Source organism: Lethenteron reissneri, chromosome 42 (assembly GCF_015708825.2).
Source record: "Lethenteron reissneri isolate LAM-NWPU_2019-01 chromosome 42, ASM1570882v1, whole genome shotgun sequence".
Lineage (NCBI taxonomy): Eukaryota > Metazoa > Chordata > Hyperoartia > Petromyzontiformes > Petromyzontidae > Lethenteron > Lethenteron reissneri.
Window position 1 is genome coordinate 8,698,024 of NC_083820.1, and position 21,994 is coordinate 8,720,017.

The 21,994-nt window shown below is 50.0% G+C and overlaps 1 protein-coding gene across 11 annotated transcripts in view; it reads left to right on the forward strand.

The window, feature by feature from the left end:
* The window catches only part of DTNB (dystrobrevin beta), a 69,223-nt gene that overhangs the window by 16,657 nt on the left and 30,572 nt on the right, over positions 1–21,994 (forward strand). For 3 of the 11 annotated variants that reach the window (XM_061568831.1, XM_061568835.1, XM_061568834.1), the window contains exons 2-9: positions 4,187–4,254; positions 6,263–6,343; positions 8,100–8,313; positions 9,299–9,384; positions 9,838–9,992; positions 10,910–11,015; positions 12,080–12,246; positions 13,414–13,538. In XM_061568831.1, the coding sequence (XP_061424815.1) occupies positions 4,188–4,254; positions 6,263–6,343; positions 8,100–8,313; positions 9,299–9,384; positions 9,838–9,992; positions 10,910–11,015; positions 12,080–12,246; positions 13,414–13,538 (1,001 nt within the window). In that variant the 5' untranslated portion in view covers position 4,187. Of the gene's footprint in view, positions 1–3,231; positions 3,320–3,352; positions 3,443–3,833; positions 3,900–4,186; positions 4,255–6,262; positions 6,344–8,099; positions 8,314–9,298; positions 9,385–9,837; positions 9,993–10,909; positions 11,016–12,079; positions 12,247–13,413; positions 13,539–21,994 lie in introns of those variants that run through there. The other 8 variants (XM_061568830.1, XM_061568839.1, XM_061568833.1 and 5 more) reach the window with 7 other exon arrangements.

The window sequence follows — 21,994 nt, forward strand, 5'->3', positions numbered from 1 at the left end:
ACGGACGGCTGCTTGCGTTGTGGCCGAAACGTCGTGAGAATTGTATTTTATTATGTTTTTTATTTTATTATTTCCCTTCTACGTGACTTTACCGAAAGAACCAAGAAGAGAGATGTGTGTGTGTGTGTTGAACTGCAGTGCAGTGGTCGAACATGGTACGAACGAGACTAAACAGTAGTCTTACAGACAGAGTCCTCAACGTGGATGGATGAATCGGCGAGTGAATTTCCTAATGGTTGCGGAAGAAGAGTGACTGACCGCTGGCGAGCAAGTGCCAGATCGGCAAGCCTGACTTAGCGCCAGAGTTCTGGGAGATTGTTGTGGTCCAGTCATTGGCACCAGATCGTGTGCATGCTTATTTGTTTTGCTCTTCTATTTTCGGAAGTTTTACGTTCCCCCCACCCCCACCTTGCACGCATGGTCCGCTGTTCGCACGTTCTCCCTGCGCTGCACCCTTGCTTCTACTTTTGGGCATGTGTATAGTGAAGGCCGTGCCTCCCGTGTTATTCAAAGTCCTCCCTCTGGGCGAGCGTGCTCCGTGCAGAGCGCTCGCTGCCGCCCGCCTCCAATCGCTTTCGGCGAGAGAAATAAACTCTCGGAGAGATCCGGTCCCGTTACCTGGTCCCGCCGTGCGAGTAGCGGGAACGGAATGTCCCCCGGAGATGACGAAGGGCATGCGTCTGTTTTTTTTTTTGGCCTGTACTGCTACTGTCCGTTATGTTTTTCCATCGGCGTCGTCGGATGAAGAAATGTTTGCTTGGAAATTTGCGGCGAGCAGTGCATGATCCTTGCGTCGGAGGTTGTGTCGCCTTAAAAGTTTTATCTTGGAACTTTATTTTGAAGTTGTTCCAGTCGACCTCTGTCGACACGAGAGGGTACACCTTATAGAAGAAAAGTGTCCGTCGCGTAACAATCAAACCGATATTTCCGGAGCTGGAATGTAGGCAAAATAAGTGGCAAAAAAGCGGGTTACTTTTCGATTTAAAGCTTTCGTGACTGCAGGGATTCATCTTCTTGGTTCTTTCGGTAAAGTCACGTAGAAAGGAAGTAATAAAATAATAAAAACAAAACATAATCAAATTATTCTCACGACGTTTCGGCCACAACTGAGGACGACTGCTTGTGTTGTGGCCGAAACGTCGTGAGATATTATGTTTTATTTTTATTATTTTATATACTTCCCTTCTACGTGACTTTACCGAAAGAATCAAGAAGCAGGTTACTTATTTATCGTTTGGATTGGAGACTGGTAGAGTTGGAGCTCGCACAATTCTGTCTGTTGATTGGAGGGTCAGGGAGGGGCGGGGCGAGTTCTGACGAGGTGCGAGATGTGGACACCGATCCATTACGCTCCAAACAACCTCTGGTATCCTGGGGCGGAGACCGGCAACTCGCTTCACTTGACTTGTGAAAACCTGGTGCGATCGCAGGTGTTTGAATCCCAGACTCGAACCCAGGACCCCGTCGGTGCCAGCTCTGTGCTCTGACCTCTGGGTCACCCGGTCGCACGTTGCCAGGGGCTTGCTGTCTCTCTGGTATTGTTCGATGATAGGTCGGCGTGCCCGAGTTCCCATGCCGGATGGGACCACAGGGCAGCTGTTTGTACAGCTCTTGTAAACAACAATAACAAAAAAACTAACATTCGTCCATGACACTGGTGAGCAGCCTTTAAGAGGAAACTATACAATAGGTGACGTTTTGGGCAATGGCCCTTCTTCATAGCACACAAAGTTTGCACAACAGGTGGCATGACCACACACATGGCCCTCTGCTGCTTACCAGAACCCCACCCGCGCTAATTCTGACCAACCAAAGAGCATCCCAAGTTTAACTTGCCGGCGACGAGGCTTTGTGTTTTAAATTACGTGGCTGTACGCCAGCGGCGATTCTCGGCATAGCTCGTCGATTATAAAGCCAAAATTACTTACAAATACCTACGGGGGTGGGGGGGCAGTGCGTATTTTACTGCGTACGGTTTTATGTGCGTGTGTGTTTGTTAATAATCTGCCCTTCACATTCACTCACAAACCACCCGTGGCAGCCGACTCGTATTGTTGTGCTTCGGATTCCCGCCGAGGAGCGCAACGGTATTTCACCCCGATGGCATTTTCATCGCTGCTTCGGTATTTTGACAAAAGCGACGTGATTAATCGGTCAAGCGGCATCTCTGATTGATGCTGCCGTTTCATATGGTTGTCGTGATAGCGCCCGTTGTCGTTAAGGAGCTGCTGCGGGGAAAGAAAATAAAACGAACCGAATGTTTTGCGCGCGCCGGTGGTGAGCCGCCGCCGGCCGTGTGCGCCTGGCAGTGCTCACGTCCGCGTCTCCCCCGCTCGGAGAGGAAAACATTGGTATGCATCGCAAAATCTTGCTGCACCATCGAGATGGGCACAAGCTCAGGATTCCCCCCCCCACCACACCATGGGACCTGACCAATGCATGTAATGGGAATTGGTTGAGGATTAATTTAATTCCGTGCAAGAAGCCGGCCCAGCGTTTAAGTTGCATTCTTATCGTGCCGTGGCTCCGGTTTTCAGTAGTTATCTCTTTGATCCATGGCCGTTCCTGTGAGCAGCCCAATTTATGGTGTCGGGGAAATGGATGATGTTGTTCATTGGAGTGTGTGTCTGTACTGCATGTATTGTATCGGTCGCGTCCTTGATAATGAATTGTCACAAATGCATATTATAAATCTTGCGCAAATTCCGGTAGGCATCGAGCACATTGTTGTTTTGGAGGTGAGCATGTATTGAACTGGCCTGCTTTCATATTAGTGAGCCTCTGTGGTTCACGGCCATCGATGGTCAAATTCCTTTTGGCACCCTCCCACTATAAGCTGCTTAGAAACCAACGCATTATAGTTCCGCTCATGATAAACGCACCTGAGTAAAAACTGCCGCCCGGTCCCCTTCCATAAAGAGACGTCCTTTGACGCGTTTTAGAAGGCTCGCTCAATGGAACGGGGCAAGCCGTCTAGTTTATGGCTGGCCGCCGCCCCGTACCATGCCTTGTGGCCTTCGCTTGCTGGGGCTATGGATAGTGCTGCCCGTTGCCTCCAGGGGACCATGTCTGCCGTATACGGTGCGCGGCATGCGTGTCCAGGACAGCTGGTGCGGCTATACTGGGAGAGGGGGGCCCACCTAAATTTGGGCCCCCCCCCCCCCCCTTGTAGTAATTAATACCTCCAGAAGTTCCGGAGCGAGGAGATTTGTGTGTTGTGACCAGCGCTTCCAGCGACGTCGCCGACCAAGGGGGAAGATCGCCGGTTGTTTTGTGAGCCGCGTGCCAGTTTGGGGCCGGGCTCTTTTGCGTCCGGCGTGTAAGAACATGGCCTCTCTGCGTCCTCGCCGCGTGTTCTGTGGGCAGACCTCCCATGTGCTGCTGGCGCGGCGCGTGACAATTGATGACGAATGTCTGCAGCGATTCGGATGGACGTGTGGCGGTAACTGATAGCCGGATTTTGCAGTGTTACCCGCTGCCGCCGCCGCCGCCGCCGCCGCAGCCACCGCCGTCTGTCAGTATCCCCGATGTTAAATAACTTAACGGTGAATGGAGCCGCGTGGGTGCACTGTACGCCAGCGGGTTGCGCTGAATACGATTCCCCCATCGTGCGGGACGCGCACGTCACGCGCTGCGCTCGGCTGCCGAATCAATTGGCAGTGCAATAGACGTTCTTATTAATCTTGAACACCGCTATTTAATCCCTGGATCGGTTGCCGTTGTCAACTGGCGCGCACGCTCTAGACGGCGGCGGAGGCTGGAGGCTGGAGGTCGCACGCTGCCGCTCTGTTCGTTATCTCGCCGTTGTTGTTGCGTGAATTCAAATGGGTGGCTGCCACGCTGGAATGCTCTTGCCGGCCTCACCTGCTTTTACTGTATGGCTGGGCACAGCAGTACAGGTACCCTTTACCCACTGCATTAGCATTTCGAGTTTGCCCGCCTTGTGCTTAGCTGTTAATTTCCAGGCTTTTATGTGGGGTGGACGGCAATTTAATGGTTGATAAAGCTCATTGGTAGTGAGCTTGTTTAAAAAAAATTTTTTTTACAAAAAAGTTAGTCACACCGCGGTATTGGCTAGTCGACGTCTCTCGCACGCTTTCTCACTTCTCGACAACGCTCTCTCCCAGCGAGACCGCCCATAATCGGCTGCCTCTTGTGTGTTGTGCTCTGTGTGTTTCTCCCGCAGAATGATTGACGATCGGGCGCAACCCTCAAAGGTCATGGCGGACCGTCGGCAGCTCTTCCTCGAAATGCGTACGTCTTGCACGCAAGCGGGCACGTGCAATGGGGTTCGCGCACGGGGGCGGCGGTGAGCGCGGAAATAGCTGCATGAGAGCTCCGCCCGAGTTCCACGGAGCTCCATGGCAGCTCCACGGAGCTCCATGGCAGCTCCACGGGAGCTCCGGGGGAGCTCCGCGGGAGCTCCGAGGGAGCTCTGCGGGAGCTCTGGGGGAGCTCTGCGGGAGCACCAGGGAGCTCCGCGAGATTTCCACGGGAGCTCCGCTATATTTCCACAGAAAACTGTACGGGAGCTCCAGGGAGCTTCACGAGAGTTCCACGGGAGCGCGTCGCCATTCTCAAGGCGCACCGCAGCTGTGGATTTGAAGGCGCTTTGAATAACCTTCGTTGCTGGGAAAACTGAGCGGGCAATAGTGACGCTCGGTGATGTTTTGCCGCAATGCACCCTCCGCTTCTCGAGATGCTGTACAAGTTAAGCGTGTAGCGATTCGTCAGATTCGTAGATTTCACTTTATTCGATCCGATTGTGTAAGTGTTTTAAGTTAATGTAGCGAACAAAACTTTACAACCAAGACGGAAAATAATGAGAAACAGAAGCAGTGAATTATACGATTAAAATGGGAAATTAAATTAAATGTATTCTTGAATTAAATCGTGCGCAGGGATTCATTTTAGCTCTTTCCACTTGGGTTGGCGACCAGCAAAACAATTCTGCGCCGGGCACGCCGCATCCGTTATACCGCTCGCCATGTGCTGTGTGACTGCCGCTCGCCACGTTGTTTTTTCTCCGCGCGAAATTAAGCCCCTGATCGTATAAACCCTGGCGCCCTCCCTCCGCCCCCCACAATCGCTGGGTTTTGTTTTGGGTGAGGGTGGTGGGGCGGCGAAAATCTCTACGTGACAACCGAATGGGCGACGCGATTGTGAGCGTTGCACAACCAACGGGTGCTTCTGCGGGCTTTCACGCCGCCCTTCTGCTGGCGCGGGCGGGCACTTGCGATTGTGGTGTGCACCGGAGCATTGCAGCGGCGGAGATTAGTGGATGTTATCCAAATGTCAGCTTTTATGTGCGCATCTCCGGCAAATGGGCGATGAAAGGCTAGCGGCGACGGATAATGCCAGAAGTGGTCGCTAATTGCCTTTGCCTTCGTGGTCGTGATTGCCTGACGGGGCCACGTGGGGCCAGCTAATAAGAGCGGCCACTTTTGGACAATATGCGTGTCCATTATTTGGAATTGTGAAACTGAATATTTTCCAGGTGGGTGGCTGGTCGATGTGGGGTTAGGTGGCACGTGGCTAAGTGAAGCACGGTCGTTGCGAGGGGTTCTGTTCTGGATGTGGTGTGCCAGGTGCAGACATTATCTTCCTGGTCGCTGACCTGGACAGGCCCGAGACCAGCCGTGCACGCAACGGCCTCTGTCTTGCATTTTGGTGCCTCGAAATGTTGAAGAACCCTTCATAGTAATTGTAAATTTTACTCGTAAAGCGCCGCACAACATTTTCTCGCACTTGAAGTGGGAGGCGCGAGGAGGGAACCGCAGACAAGTGAGAAGGCGGCAGCCAGGCGGTAATTCGGTGCCAACAATTGCCCAAGCTTTGCAGTTGTCTATACATTAAGATGTTTTCAGCCAGTTAATGAGTGCTTACGTGTGGGAGGAAACCGGTGCACCCGGGGAAACCGTACAGACGTAACAGGTAATTTTGCCGTACCAACTTTTCCTGGAGAGCCAAGGTACGGCGGCACCTCGACACCTACGGGGGGAGGGGAGTTTTCTCCACAACGTCCGTGTGCGATCCACCAACCTTCGCCTTCAGTGCCTGATTACAAGCCACGTGCATCGCCGCCGCCGCCACCTACCCCTGTCGTGAGGATGCTCGATGTGACTCACCGGAGCGTCGTGCTTGAGCCACGCCCGCGCGCTCACCGGCCAGCCGACCAGGCCGGCGAGCGAGAGCGCATGCCGCGCTGCGCCGCGTCTTTCTCGCCGCTGTCATCATCCATGTCTTTTTTTGTTGTTTGCAGGGGCTCAGAATTTCGACGCCATTCGGCTGTCCACGTACCGCACGGCTTGCAAGCTTCGCTTCGTTCAAAAGAAATGCAACCGTGAGTTGGCTGGTTGTTGTGAAAATAGTTTGTTTATTTTTTGCTTGCGTGGATGCCGTCGTGAACTTTGCTTTGATCGTAAAGAGCTGTGGACCTCGGAAGCCGGGCATATTTATTTGTCGTCTTAGTCGTACTTTAGGTGAACTTATGACACGTGTAAAAGAGTTACTTCTTTATGTGAAGCCAGTTATGAATGGGCTTCGCATAGTGTTATTGCCTACGTTTATGGAGTACTCTTGATTATAGCAGTGGTACCCAACCTTACTGGGAACCCGCCTTCAATAAATGTTCATGGAGCTTCGTGCTCCAATGACATTATACCGACATTAAAACTTCTCCACATTGTAGTGTCTGCTATGGTTCTGTGGACCACTTCCCTTTAGCCTTGCAGACCCACAATGGTCTAAAGGCCCATAAGTTTGGAACCAGGTTTCAAGTTTATTTTGTTTAACTGGGTGGTAACTCGAGGGTCCAGGATCGGTCTAATTTGCAAGAAAGGCCTGGGGGCATCAAAGTGACAAGAGCAAAACAAGTAAAATATCGCACAGAAATTAAGCAAATAGTAGTTGCAGCGGAAACCACTGTGTCACAGGTAAAATCGAAAATATTGCACAAACACAAGTCATCGTTAAATAATAACTTCCCTGCAGTGCAAGGCGACCCTAGCGGAATTATTGTAAGACTCATCATAGTACAATTATAAGTTAATTTATGTAAGTATTAAACCGGTTATAGTGTGACTTGTTGTACTCGTATGTAAGTGGACAAGGATTAGATGTAAAAATGCCGCTCCATTCCAGACCAGAGTTTGCCTGCCAAACCAAATGTTTTTGAAAGACATTGATCTAGGACACCTGAAGCATGAAGGACCAAAACAATATTTTATTTTTACTTGGTCAAACAAAACCTTGTGTTTTTTTTGTGTTAATGACCCTTGGACAACCCGTCCAATAGACGTCGTGGTTCAAGGCACTCGCACAGCAACTCACTTGACCCTTGTCAGACAATCACCGCCCACCTGACATTGACCACTCGCCAGTTGACCCTCACCACTCACAAGTAGGGATATACATCGATGGGCACGTACATTCGTACAGAGATACATGCACACAGATGAGGTGCAAATGATTCAAAACTATTTTGTGATGCTGCTGCTGCTGCGTTGGCTGTACTGCACAGGCACTAATAACAGTAACAATAACTCGACACATTTGTCAATACCACTGTGGCCTTAAAATGGAAAATACCTGATAGCCAACGTTTCGGGTCATGGTCCTTATTCATAGCACATACAAATCACGTTTATTTTATTTCCTCTTCAGGCGGTGGTATGGATGACTTGATTGTGCTCATTGATATATATTTGATTACGCGCACTCCAGAAATATTGTACGTAGTAGTTTAGTACGAGAATGCCAATTTGGTTCCTTTACACACGTGACCTGAAGTTGATCCTTTTTTCTTTTTCCTTTCCAAAAGTATTTTATTGAACAAACGATTCCGGTACACACACACACACAGGGCATGTGTGGGAAATTACACCAGTATCATAGACACAATGTGAAGTACAATCATAATTATTAGCCGACGTTTAAAATGTTGAACACGTCCGTGTGTGTGTTTCAATAAACTCTATACTTCCCTAACTCGGATAACCCACCTGGGGGGAAGGGCGCGTAGGGGTGGGGGGGGCAGGGAGAGGAAAACCAAAAGGGGTACGTGGAGTTGATGGTGCAGCGCGCCGCTGTTCCCGCAGTCCACCTGGTGGACATCTGGAACATGATCGAGGCGTTCCGTGAGAACGGCCTCAACGCCTTGGACGCGGGCGCGGAGGTGAGCGTGGCGCGGCTGGAGAACCTCATCGCCTCCGTGTACTACCAGCTGAACAAGCGGCTGCCCACCACCCACCAGATCCACGTGGAGCAGTCCATCAACCTGCTGCTCAACTTCATGCTCGCCGCCTACAACGGGTAGGGCGTGCTTCCCCGGGCGTGTTAGATCTATATCCATATTCTTTGGTTCTTTCGGTAAGTCACATAGGTAAAAAATAAAATAAGAGATAAGAATAGAAATAAATAAATGAAGGTGAATTAAATCACGACGTTTCGATTGCAACACAAGCAATCATCATCAAGAGTTAAAATCACAGCCAGAAATGTTTTACTAAAGTGGGAGAAATGCCGAGGCTTAGGAGTTTTAGGTATTACCTTGTTATCGCGGCAACTCTTGAGGAAGGTTAGTGACTCGATTAGCTGTGATTTCTCGTCTCGTTGTCTGTTAAAAACTCTAACAGAAATGTGGAAGCCCTCCCCGTAGAGGCGATTCATTCTAGATTTGAAGTTTTCGTGACTGCAAGGATCCATATTCTTTGGTTCTTTCGGTAAAGTTCAAATCTATAATTGTTAGATCTAGTGTCAGAGGTACGATAGAAATGTACTCCTAACTATAGATCTATCTTTCGTTTAACATCTATCCATATTATTATTAGAAAGCCACTGGAGCTATGCAATTTTAAATCTGGATTGAAAACTAATTTCTTTAGAACAGATTTTTGTGTTTAGTTGTTCACCACCGATGAGCACGGTTGGTTATGTTCGGTGTGGAATAAGTTCAACATGCATCCATCCTCACCCTTAACCTGTGTCCAGCCTACATTCAAACCCAATCCTAACCACAACCTGGACCCAGCCACCATTCAGATCCATCCTCACCCTAACCTGGAACCAATCGCCATTCAAACACCATCTTAGCCCCAACACAAACACAGCGACCAATCAGACTCCATCCTGGCCCAGCCACAATTCCATTCCCATCCTCACCCTAACGAGACCTAAACTCGTGTTTAGACTCCAGCCACCAATCCAATCCCATACTAACCCTGCCCTGGACCCATCCACCACTCAGACGGCTTCCCTGCAGCACCGTCGTGACGCGTGAACCCCGCTGTGTCGGCAGGGAAGGCTGCGGCAAGATGACGGTGTTTGGGGTGAAGGTGGCGCTGGCCACCATGTGTGGAGGCAAGGTCGTGGACAAGCTGCGATGTGAGTGCACGCACGGGTGCACGCACGGGCGCACGTACGGGCGCACGTACTGGCGCACGTACTGGCGCACGCACGGGCGCACGTATGAGCAGGGCTTGCGGTCGGGGAATTCTGCTAGAGATGGGCCCCGGGTTTCCCTTCGCGGGCGATGTTGGCGAGGGTCATTTAAGAAAAGTCGTGTCGCTGCGTGCTCTGGCTTGATGTGAAGTTGCCCGAAGCGGAGGTTGGGTTCTGCTTCGTTAATCAATCTGTTGAATGTTGGACCAGTAGCAGTGGATGCAGCGTGCTTGTTTGTGACGCAACGCTCACTTACGGTGGACGCTCACCTTTGATCGATGCTCACCCACGATTCATGCTCGCCTGTGTCTGTGTGCCACGTCCTCTGCATACCCCCCGCCCCCCCCCCCCCCCCCCCCCCCCCCCCCCCCTCCACCACCACTTGCCCATCCGCAGATATTTTCTCCCAGATCTCAGACTCAAATGGCGTCATGGTCCTGAACAAGTTCGATCAGTACCTGCATGAGGTCCTCAAGCTGCCCACGGCCGTCTTCGAAGGGCCTTCCTTCGGCTACACGGAGCAGGCTGCCCGCTCGTGTTTCCCACACCAGGCAGGCCCGCACAGTGCCACAGCCTCTCCACAACCGGCCTCTGCACTGTGACAGCCGCTCATACAGCTTGCACACAGACAAACCTGTCTTCTACAGCATACACACTGGCACCCCTGTCTCTTACAACATACACGCTGGCATCCTGCTTCTTAGAGAGCCTGCACACTGACAGAGTTTCTTCGAATACAAAGACAAAGAGCCTCCGTATAGCCTGAACAGACTGTTGGGGCAAGTGCTGCTAGTGAGCACCTATGAAGGTGGGAACGGCACACGAAGTGGTGGGTGGCCAACACTACGCCCGGCCGTTTTTGTCTCTCCAGTGGTGATGTTTACACACCACACCAGGTACTCAGTTGAGGCTGAGTCGACCTAGGGTAGGCCCGGGTCCGCATCAGATAATCGTCACTGGTGTTGGTCGTGAGCGCGAATGGAACCCGGGTCGCCGGGTTCGTAGCGCAGCGCTAACTGCTACACTACCCCTCACCACACACTCACACATGCAGTGAAAGCTTTATCTTACAGCTGTAACAGATAGTTTGTAGCTTGGTTGTTATTTTTTTAAAGTTTACTTTTTGTAATGTCAGAGATGCGTTGCTAACGCGGCCCGCGGTCAAGTGCGCCGACTGCCGCGGTCGTGCAGCAACGGTTCTCTGCCTTGGAAACAAAACGCATGTGAATCTCATGGCCAGCCACTGGGAGGCAGTGTTGTTTTCAGAATGGTTCCTGTTGGAAGTTCAATGTTAATAGACCGGTGGTACCCAACGTTTCTGGACCCCGCATCATCACTGTCAAGCCTCAAACAGTTTTTCCTGCGTCGCTACGCAAATATTTTATGATATGTATGTTGGAACTTTTTTCTCACCGCCCTTCTCGACCCCCCCACATTCCCCCTGCTGGGTTTTTTTTTCCCACTGTAGAAGAAAGTGACGCTCAACGTGTTTCTGGACGCGCTCATGTCGGACCCGCCACCGCAGATCCTCATCTGGCTGCCTCTCATGCACCGCCTGGCCAACGTGGAGAACGGTGCGTGGTGGAGCCCCCTGGGGTGCTACACACCCCCCCCCCCACCACCTTGCGCTCGGGTGAAATGTGGAGCTGTGCATGGAGTGGCACGAAGGAGACTGCGGCTGTGAAAAGAAGCTTAACGGCTCATGGGATTCCTCCAGTATAAATAAAGATTCTGATTTGTCGCAACGGTGATACGGCCACGTTCTCGGCACTCTTGTGAGTCGGTTATCTGGACAAGGCTGGGAGTACGACAAGCACGCAAAGCATGATGGGAGTCCTGCCTGTTTGTGAGCAGCACACCTTTGTGTGCTGTTAAATCTATATACTTTTTTCAGTCTGCGCAAATCTTCCGGTTGCGATGGGTTATTTAGAAATGTGGAGTAGGAGAACGACGCTCCGATTCTTAATGGCAATTACTCAGTGGGATGCTGCCCTGATGTAACGGTAGGCACACCGCAGTATAACCCAGCAGTATAAATGGCTACAGCACAGATTAGTCGATCGCCAAGTTGCGTATGGTGGGGTAAAGTGTGGGCACTCCCACCTCTTCCAAGACGTCCAACCAGCGTGGAAGAGTAGGCCAAGTATACCTTCTAGACGAGGAGCTCTCTAGAGCACTCTCAAGTGGGGGCAGGCTTTTCATTCGGCAGTGGTGAGAGAAACCATTTCGCTGGACAGCGGTGGCTATGCACGTGACCTGTAATCCAGCACTGTGGAGGCAGCGAGGTTTCGTGGATTGCACAAATGTTGTGAAACCCTCCCGTGGGCATAGGAAGCGTCAATACCCTGGCTCGCCAGGAGAAGGATGTACACAAAGTGAACTCGTCGCCATTTGTTTCCATCCGTACGGGGATAGAGTGTTGCCCCCCTTCCCCGGGAACTCCGGTTCCCTCCCAGGTGTATAAACACTTGTTTTTTCGCTGATAGCATCTTTAAAAAAAACATTTTCAGGACCCTCCTTAAAAAAAGTGTCTTTCCTGGATGAATAAGTAATGATTACAATATTTTTTTATCACGTTCTTTACCGTGGTCACGCAAAGTCGACTGAGCGGGGGGTTTCGTGTCGTGCGGGCGCGCAGTGTTCCACCCGGTGGAGTGCTCGTTCTGCCACAGCGAGAGCATGCTGGGCTTCCGCTACCGCTGCCAGCAGTGCCACAGCTACCAGCTGTGCCAGGACTGCTTCTGGAGGGGTCAGGCGAGCAGCACCCACTCGAACCAGCACCAGATGAAGGAGTACACCTCGTGGGTACGTGCAGCGCCAACACACACACACACACGTGTGGTGTTTTTACACGCGTGCTAAAGACAATGATCCCCTGCATAGCCTGAACAGACTGTTGGGGCAAGTGCTGTTAGCGAGCACATGGTGAGGGGTGGGTCGTCAACACCACACCTAGCCACCTTTGTCTCCCCAGTGCTGATGTTTTACACACTGCACCAGGTTGCTCATTTAAGGCTGACCTACCTAGGGGAGAGCTAGAACCGGTTCTAACATTCTCTGCTGTTATTGGTCATGGGCAGGAATCAAACTCGGGTCGCCGGGTTCGCAGTGCAGTGCGCTAACCGCTCCACCACGCGCACACGCGCACATGCGCATGCATTCCAGAAGCACCACGTGAAGGAGGAGTACAGGTCACTTATACGAACACACACGCACACTGATGTGTTGAGCAATGTTCGATGTGTGTATGGGCTGGTCCATTTATAGATGGCCCACTAAAATAATGCCGATAAATTTTAGAGAACTTCGCGTCTTATACCCAAGTCTCTAAATTTTTATGCAACTTAATAAACCTTTTATACGTATATAAAAACACCTCTCCTATAAGATATAGAGCCAGCGCTCGTACAATATTCAGTCACCTGCAGAGAAGAAAGTTACAGGGACAGCGTGAATCATCATTGGGGCGGTTACGGCCCAGCAGTAGCGCGTTTGCTGCTCGTTGCAGATGTTCGCGATTTGAATCCAGCAGGTCGTCCTGGTTACTACTGCCGGTGTATTGACAGTGAAATACTGCCCGCCGTCGGCTGCACAGCGGACGTTAAATATACCGTGACAACATCCGAAATGAGTAGGCCCATTGTGTGCCACGCGTCACCGTCCAAATTGGCCCCAGTTTGAAAAATTACACGGCGCATTCCTGGGTATGGATTTGCACTCCGCTGCATTAAAGCGAGCACCATATAAATGCAAAGGTTATTATTACATTTAGCTCGTAGATTTTCACATTCAATATAACGATCGGAAAATTATTTTTGGGTTTGGCCATGGAATGATTATGATTAGATTTGATGATTATTATCTATGAATGGATTGCACTGTATTTTAGTCATGTGCGCCCTGACCCACGCTAACCTTTCCTCGCTTCCTCCTCCTTCCACCTCCCATCTCGCCCCCTTCCCCACCACGTAGAAATCCCCGGCGAAGAAACTAACTCGCGCCCTTAGTAAATCTTTGGGCTGCGTGCCGAGCCGCGAGCCCGCACACCCCATGTACCCCGACCAGCCCGAGAAGCCCTTAGACCTCTCCCACATTGTGTGAGTATCGTCGGACTTGCCTTCACACCCCCCCCCCCCCTCTTCCCGACACCGGGGCTGCCTAGGGTTGCCGCGATATCGTTCTTGTTAACAGCGATGAGTTTCGTACTTGAAAATTTCGGAATTTGTATTATTTATGACGATTTAAAATGTCGCTTTTTACAAAATGCATTTGTCGTAATATTTCGTTTTACATACGCTCGTCGTTCAGTCACATTGCATTTCACAAACGCTGTGGAACCACAGACAAGCCGGAAGGCAACCGGGCGGTGAACCGGTGTCAACAATTGCCCAAGCCCTGCAGTCCTCTATATTATAATAAATTGTTTTTAGCCATACTCTTAGGTTTTTTTTCCGGTAAAGTCACGTAGGTAAAAAAATTATAATAAAATAATATTAAATTAAAATAACTGTATCAAGTGATACAGTAAATTTAGCTCTGACCGTCCCACGTGAAGACGGAGACTTGTGTTGCCTCCGAAACGTCGGGATTTAATTGAGTTATTCTCACTTATTATTATTTTATTATTATTTTACCTACGTGATTTTACCGACAAAAACCAAGAGTATGAATCCCTGCAGTCACGAAAGCTTCAAATCTAGTGTTTTTATCCATTCATTGAGTGATTATACATTATGTAATTAACGTGTATTCGTACTAACAATAGTGATGTCACCCACTGCCACATGGACACCACTTTTATTGGGAAAAACGCGGAAGTGACGTATCACCTTAAGTGACGTCATACTTTCACATCGATCCAAGCCAACCTTTTTTCCGATTGGAAATTCATATCTAGGCCCATTTTTTTTCAGATTAATATAAAAACCGGGAACATATCCCTAGCTTGTAATAGTATTTCACGTTTTTGAAGAATCTGTTTTTCTGCTTTCGATGTACATCCAGCACTGAATGATTTGCTTAAAAGTTATTCAACTACAGTTCGCTCAACTCCAGCCTTCCATAAGTCTTACAAATTATTGCCATTTCTCGCACTTATAATGCACCCGCTGCCAGTAACGCTGAAAATAAATAAATAACTTGTTAAATGACCCGCGGCAATTGTGGCGTTACACAATAGCCACGCAGTCAATGAGTCGGAAACACATTTTGCCGAGCGATAATTTAATCGACAATAGCTGTCCCATTCACAACTGTAATCATTGCATTTGTTATTTCGTACGTAATTTTCCGCGAGATAAAACATTTAAGAAAAATAAAACGAACAACAGAAATTTTGCAAAACGGACGATGCAATCTCCCTGGATCTTATGCCGTACGATGTATCGGGAGTATCGTTGTTTCGTGGCACCCTGGAAACCAGCCACCTACTCCCCTCCCTCCTGGACCTCACGGTTGTCTTTCTCACATCAGTCTGTTACCATTCCTGTTGAGAGATTTTCGGTGATTGTGTTGCCCGTGACTGTCATGCTGCCCTGTGTGGTGGTGGTGGTGGTGTGATGCGTGTCGGCAAGGTCATGCCAAATATCGCAATGTAGCGGGATATTCCTGGCAAAAAATTGTGGAAACTTGATAAGACTTTCCTAGATAATTGAGGGTGTTACTCTATGTATGTATGTATGCACGTTGAACTTATTTTGCACTGTACCTAGCCAACCGTGCTAATCGGAGGTGCGGAAATACATTACTGTACAGTGATGATGGTGCCACAGTGGTGATGATCTTCTTGGTTCTTTCGGTAAAGTCACGTAGAAGGGAAATAATAAAATAATCAAAATTAAACATAATAAAATTAATGTATTTTATTATGTCTTATTTTTATTATTAAAATACATGTAATTTATTATGTTTTCTTTTTATTATTTTATTATTTCCCTTCTACGTGACTTTACCGAAAGAACCAAGAAGATGAATCCCTGCCGTCACGAAAGCTTTAAATCGAAAAAAAGTGGTGATGATGTTAGGTGTGTGTTTTGTGAGGCTTCGATTCTCTTGATGCTTTCGATATACAGTTGCTCTATAGATCAGAGATGTTCACACTGGATAATCCCTGTTGCACAAGGACATCGTGGAAAACAGAAGTAGATTTCACCCTGGTTACGGGATCATGCAATCCTAAATAATGACAGATTTCTTACCAAGCCACTGCTCTTATCTAACCGTTTCCGATGTATATAGTGCCTTAGTACAAGGCCCTTTACAATAACAATAAAGTTGTACATTAGATGACAGTGGTTAAAATAAAGAGTGGGATTATTAAACGCGGTGGTGTAGCCGTGGTGACATTAAGGAGCACAGGTGGGAGTGGTTAAGTGATGGGTTGGGGTAGGGGGTAGTGCTTGATGAAGACCACCTACGGAGTGTAAGTCATGTGGGTAGTTTGACCATACTTCACCTTGCTGATTAGTGCGGGTCGATAAAGGGGATGATGCTCAGGGCTGGTTCATCCATCACTCGCCATGAACCCAGGATAGCCGGGTTTGTTGCGCAATGCACCAAGCAACTGTACCACCACCAGCCCTGGCCATCTCGGCAATACCTGCTGGTCATCACGTGAGCAGATTGGCTGCCACTGTGGTCAAGACTTCTCCACGGGCTTCCACATTCCACATGGCCCAATGAATTTCAGGCCTTCCCCCCCCCCCCCCCCCCGAAACAAGGATGGGGAATATTTTCATTCCCAGGTGGGGGCTGGGGTTATTGAGCAAGGTTTGATTCGCCCGAGTGCAAAACAGTTAACAGGAATAATCGACGTAATTTTTTTCAAGGCGAAATGTTTGAAACACGCGGACGTTGCTCATTTTGCTTGTGGGCGAGCACGGGAGAAATAGTTTTTCCTGTCTTCCTTATTCTTCTTCTCCATCTTCGCTTGAATAATTCGCCTTTGTTGCTGCAGCTGAGACAGAGAGGTCGGTCCCTGGTTGTCGTCGTGTAGCTAAATGCAGATGGGCGCAATCCGGTTCACTGCTTAATTTGCGAGCTGTAGAACATTCGCGACGCTTTGTGCATTGGTGTTCGCATTCGTGCTGCGCCCCCCCCAACCCCCTTTTGCGTGCTTGAGTACGAGCGATATCAAATCAGAATTCATTCTTGCCAAACAACACAATACAAACAGCACGGTGCTGTTGTTTCTTTGTTTACAGGGTGATTCGATCAATCGTTGTGATTCTGGATCACGATTCGATTAAAGATTATATTCGTTTTCATATGCTTTCCAACAAACGTTGAAAGTGTCCGTGCATGAGCTCTCTCCCATCGGTCTGTAACGAGGGCGCACGAGTAACTCCCGTGCAGATGATCCAATGTGAGCTAAACTGTAGCATTACTGGTGTTGTGTCGTTGCTCTTCGGGAGGTACCCAGTTAATGACGATTAAAACTAATCGAATAGTTGCCTAAAGCTTGGAGGCACAAAGCAGCAAAAATGTTACGATTTGTAAAATGTGCAAACGCTAGTTTGACCCTGACAGCTCTGCGTCCGCCTTCATACTGCTAATTAAATGCTTCCATAGACGAACTCGATTTGGACTAGCATCACACGGATCCATGGCGTATACACGATTTTTCATTGCTTGTTTTGCCATAATATTGCGGCGAATGGTAGCACCTCCGGTGATTGCAAGGGTGACTCAAACCAATTACGAACAACATACACAACTCTAAATGCATTCATTTTCACACACACATTATCCTAGCCGGGCCATGTTTATGTCACGCTGGCACTGTGGATGACCGGCCCTCTGTCCACCTGGCATGTTGCCTCGTGCATGTCATTGCCTGCGGCTGTTTAAACAGATCCAGGGTTGAATTAGGGCTTTGTTTGTTATGTGCCCGGGGATGGAGCGGTTGGGCACAGCGGTTCGCCTGCTGCATGCTACGGAAGGCGGCAATCCGAGTTCGATTCCCGGCCATCGCTAACGTGCAAGTAATAATGATCACGGTAATTTTAACTTGCAAAGCGCCGCACAGAATTCACTCCCGACGAGAGAGAACGACTCGATAGGATCGAGGAGGAACCACAGGCGAGCGGGAAGGCGGTGGCCACACAGTCAGCCCGGGGCCAACCATTGCCCAAGCTCCACAGTCCTCTGTATATTAAGATGTTATTAGCCAATAAATGAGTGTTTTACACGTGGGAGAAAAACCGGAGCAGCACTCCAGGAATCCCACACGTGCCAGGAGGAAACACTGTAGTCTATCCAGGACGGTCCACATTTTTGCTGAACCGTCTTCTCCTGGCAAGCCAGGGTATGGCACCACCTCGATACCCACGGGAAGGGAATTTGACAACATGCTGTGCAGTGGTCCAGCAACCCTCACTGCCACCAGAGTGTTCAATTTCAGGCGTGCTCCACCATCGCTGCAGTTTTGTGAAGTATGGTAATCGACATGGCATGGATAGGCATTCATCCATTGGTGGATTGAGAATGGATGGAATGAATTGTATTATGTTTTGTGCTTTGCTTGTGACCAAATCACCCAGAATGCCCTCCGTCTCATCAGTCCTGTCGGAAGCGAAGCATGGTTGAGCCCGAATAGCGCTTGGGAGGGAGGGCGACCTCCGTGCTGTAGGATGGCCCCCCCTCACTTTCTTCACTAACTTGCACTCACCAGTGTGGGCAAGTACGGTCATATAACTTCCACGACCCGCACGGTGTGGGGAGGCCCCATCCAGCAGTGGAGTGGCAGCAATGGCTGTACGTGTACCTGCTGTATGTGTGCTATGGCTGTGGTGTGGTGCAGTGCCCTCCAACAGGTAAACATTTTAACCAACATTTATATCGGTAAAGGTACAAGTGGAGTCCTGCGATTGCTTGCTCACGCCATTGCTGGCAGCAGGGCCTCCTATCTTGGGAGTTCCTCCGAGCCTCTCTAGAGCCCGATTCTTCTCTGCTGGGAGAGCTGGGAGTACCCACGCTGTACCCCACCACGCGTGAGCTGCCAATCAACTGCCGCGTGGACAGAGGTGGCAGCGGTGGATTTAAGAGACCTGTCCCATTGTTGCAACTGTCGCGCCGGGGACATTATTTTTATTCTTATTCATCTATAACTGACGGCTTAATCTGCATGCTGCTGCTGTCGGCTGTGGTTAATTTAGACAATAGGTTGCCATGTGCACAGGGGTTAATGAAGGCTGCGGAGCGGACGGCCATGTGACCGGCGGGGATGTTGAGCGTGCTCCTTGAAATGGCGAAATGTCAGCAGCCATGTGGTCGCCCACCACTCCCGCCCTGACGCCGACGCGACCGCGGATCGTTGCTTCCTGCACGCTTCCTCGATTTAAAGCAGCAAGCAGCAGCGGCCGCCACCGTCTGTCTCGTCCTGGAGTGCTGCAGCGATTGTTCTATTTTTGTTAACGAAATGTTTTCAAATTCATGGTGATTTTTCGATTTAAAGCTTTCGTGACTGCAGGGATTCATCTTCTTGGTACGTGACTTTACCGAAAGAACCAAGAAGATCATGGTGATTTCATTGATCAAATGAGCACGGTGGACGTGCTCATCTCCTCTTTTCATAGCCCCGAGACGGTGGTGGAAATCCCACATTCCTCTGGTGGGGTCGAGTCTCCCCATAGGGGGGACAGCCACTGTCGGCTTCCCCACAAAGTGTGGTACACATTTGTCGACCCCCGGAGGGATGATGGGGCCGAGTCAAACCCCCAACCAGGATTTGGACTCGCAACCCTTCCGATCGCGAACCGCTCGCTCGACCGCTGAGCCACCTGGGCAGATACAAAATTAGCGCCGATAATATTCACAGACGAAGTGTTTTAGCTGTTTTATATATTTCAGTCGACGATGATCGTTAGTGGACGAATATCACTAAATGTGATGATGACTACGACTTCAGCCCACCCAAGCTCCAAGCGCGCGACTGGCAATGACAAGATGAAATTAACGAGCTTGAATGAAGATGGCGATTAAGACAATTTAGAAACGTTATTAGAGACTGCAGTGCACTGAGGCAAGCCAAAAATGGTAATTGGCAATATATGTTTATAAAAAAGATTTACTGAGCTCACCGATTGGTTGTGCCGATATTGTACGGGTGTCGGGCATCTTAATGATTTTCCACTGCAAGCTATTTTCCTTCTTCTCACACGTGCCAGGCCAGGTACGTACCGACAAGGCTTTAGAATAAACCTTCCTGTGCAGTATGGTGGTATGGTAGTTCTTGGTGCACTGCTCCATTAGCATGGTGACCCGAGTTGGATTCCTGGCCACGGCTAACATCAGTGGGGAACGCCGTCTGAATGGGTGACGAGGTGTTGCCCTCCTCCACAACGCCGCACCGACCGAAGTATTTGAGGTATGGTCAAATGACTCCCGTGACCGAGATGGCATGGAGAGGCCCTCGTCCAAGAATGGATTGACAAAAGACTGAATAGTCACAAGTAGAGGAGGCACGTAAAGGATCCTAATGGGCAGTTTGAGGCAGTCGCCCCCTCCAAAAACAACAAAGGGCAGAGGAGTGATGCTCACAACAACGAGCAGAGTACCAGGTGGCTAAAACAGCATGTTTGCACAGTCGGGAGCACAGGTGGTGCATCTGCCAGTCATCTTAGTCAATCAACCCATAAACACCTGGGTTTGTCCTGTGACCTCCTGCAAGCGAGCCTTTGTCACTTCACATGGCCTCAAAGCTCCCCTAGCTTGGCATAAGCGCTGTGGTGATGTCACCGCCACTAAGTGACGAATGGCGGTATGTCGTCGTGAATATTTGGGAGCACCTGGCGCTCGCTAACAACATTTTTCCCTGCAGCCTGTGTAGCTACACGGTGGCAGGGGGATCCTTGTCTTAGTTGCCATCGCACGCCGAATGGAGTTGTAACAACCGGTCCCCCACGCCGCCGCCGCCGCTGTGTGGCACCGCCGCGCCGTCCGCTCCTGGCGCTCCCGGCTGCCACCATTTCCACGCGTCACTTATTCCAGTGCCGAGATTGGTTGTCCTCTGGCTATGGCCTTGCGCTTGACGAAATCGTGCAGGACCACGTGCGAGAACAAAGTGGGGGCGTGGGGTGGGGGGGCGGGTTGCATCGCAAGGGTCGGCGCTAACGTCGCACTGCTCGCACGCCGCTGGGCGCGAGAGAGACGGGGCAGCGTTTTATGCCGGGCGTGTCGTTCGCGTCGACGCTTGCTTTCGCCCAACACGCGCGTCGAGTCGCGGCGCTTGCCAATGGATTGTTAACGGTGAAGGAAAATGACGAGCAAAATTGTGTTCCAGTGCTACCTTGAGGTCAATGGAGCGGACGAACCTGCACATAAGAACGAGTCAAAAAAATCAACAAAACAAATGAAGAACAAGGCAGCCAGTCAGGACGGACAGTTTTAGTCTCCCACTACCTTGAGGATTTATACTGAATTGTCTCGACTTTAGTTCTCAAATGCGTTGGTTGTGATTGTATTTTTACACTTTCTTTCAATATTATTGGTACATTCGTAATCGCAGCATAATTAAAATTCGCGTGTCTTGGCACTGATCGCTTCCCGCTTGCCAAGACCGTGCAGTGCTTCCCCACGGCAAACTCTCTCCCCTTAAACCCTATGTGCCGGCGATTAGAATTTCCACGTACAGGATAATAACGTGTGGGCGACAAAGATCGGGGTACAGACAATCGGTTCCCCGACCGAATATATAATTTACCTCGCTGCGAGGGACAACTTAACGATACAAGAGAGTATTGATGTGATCCCTTGAATTGGATCGTGAGCCCGACTTGCCGCTCCGTGCCATTGCGTAGCTTTTCACGGTTGTGCTGCTGCAACAGCCCTCCGACGCGTCACCGCCTCTTACCCGCGCGCGCCGTGGTGTTGTTTCGGCGCAACGTTTTCGCTGCCCGTGCTGGGAGGAACCCGTTCCCCGAAGCAGCTTCCGCCACGTGGAGCGAAACGTCGGACATCGCGCCGAACTAACGCGGCGGCGCGACCCAGAAAAACGTGGGTCGTGCATCGTGCGCGGTCTTACTGAGCCTCGGCGGGCGCGTGTGCATCAAGGCTTCGTCATTTCTGCCGCTTTGCACGCGGCTCTCGGGAGCAATGGCTTTAACATCATCTTAGTTTAGCCGTTTGACCTTGGGCAGTACCGTAATTTGTACGAGCGGCTATTTGGTGCACTTGTAACGACATGCCGTTGGCTATTAGAACAAAACGGGCTTTAATCCTCCCTACCTTTCCTTGTGCTGAATCGGTGTGTTCTTGTTCATTTGTAAAAAAAAAAACCTGATATCAAACAAAGAGAGGACCACAGTGAATTAATTACTTGCAGAGTGCCTGCCAACAGAAAAAGTCACCGGCATGGGATCAGGATACAGACTAAAATGCAGCCGACAAAAGTCGTAAACGAAGAATTGCAGGGGACGTGGGAAGAAAGTGAGTTGCGATTGTTGTGATGGGATAAGAGGTGGTGGCGGTGGTGGCGTGATTGTTCAGGGCTCTCCCGGCAGCAAACCCTGCAAGCCCCGGGGATTGTATTTAAAATATTTATTTACGTGAGACA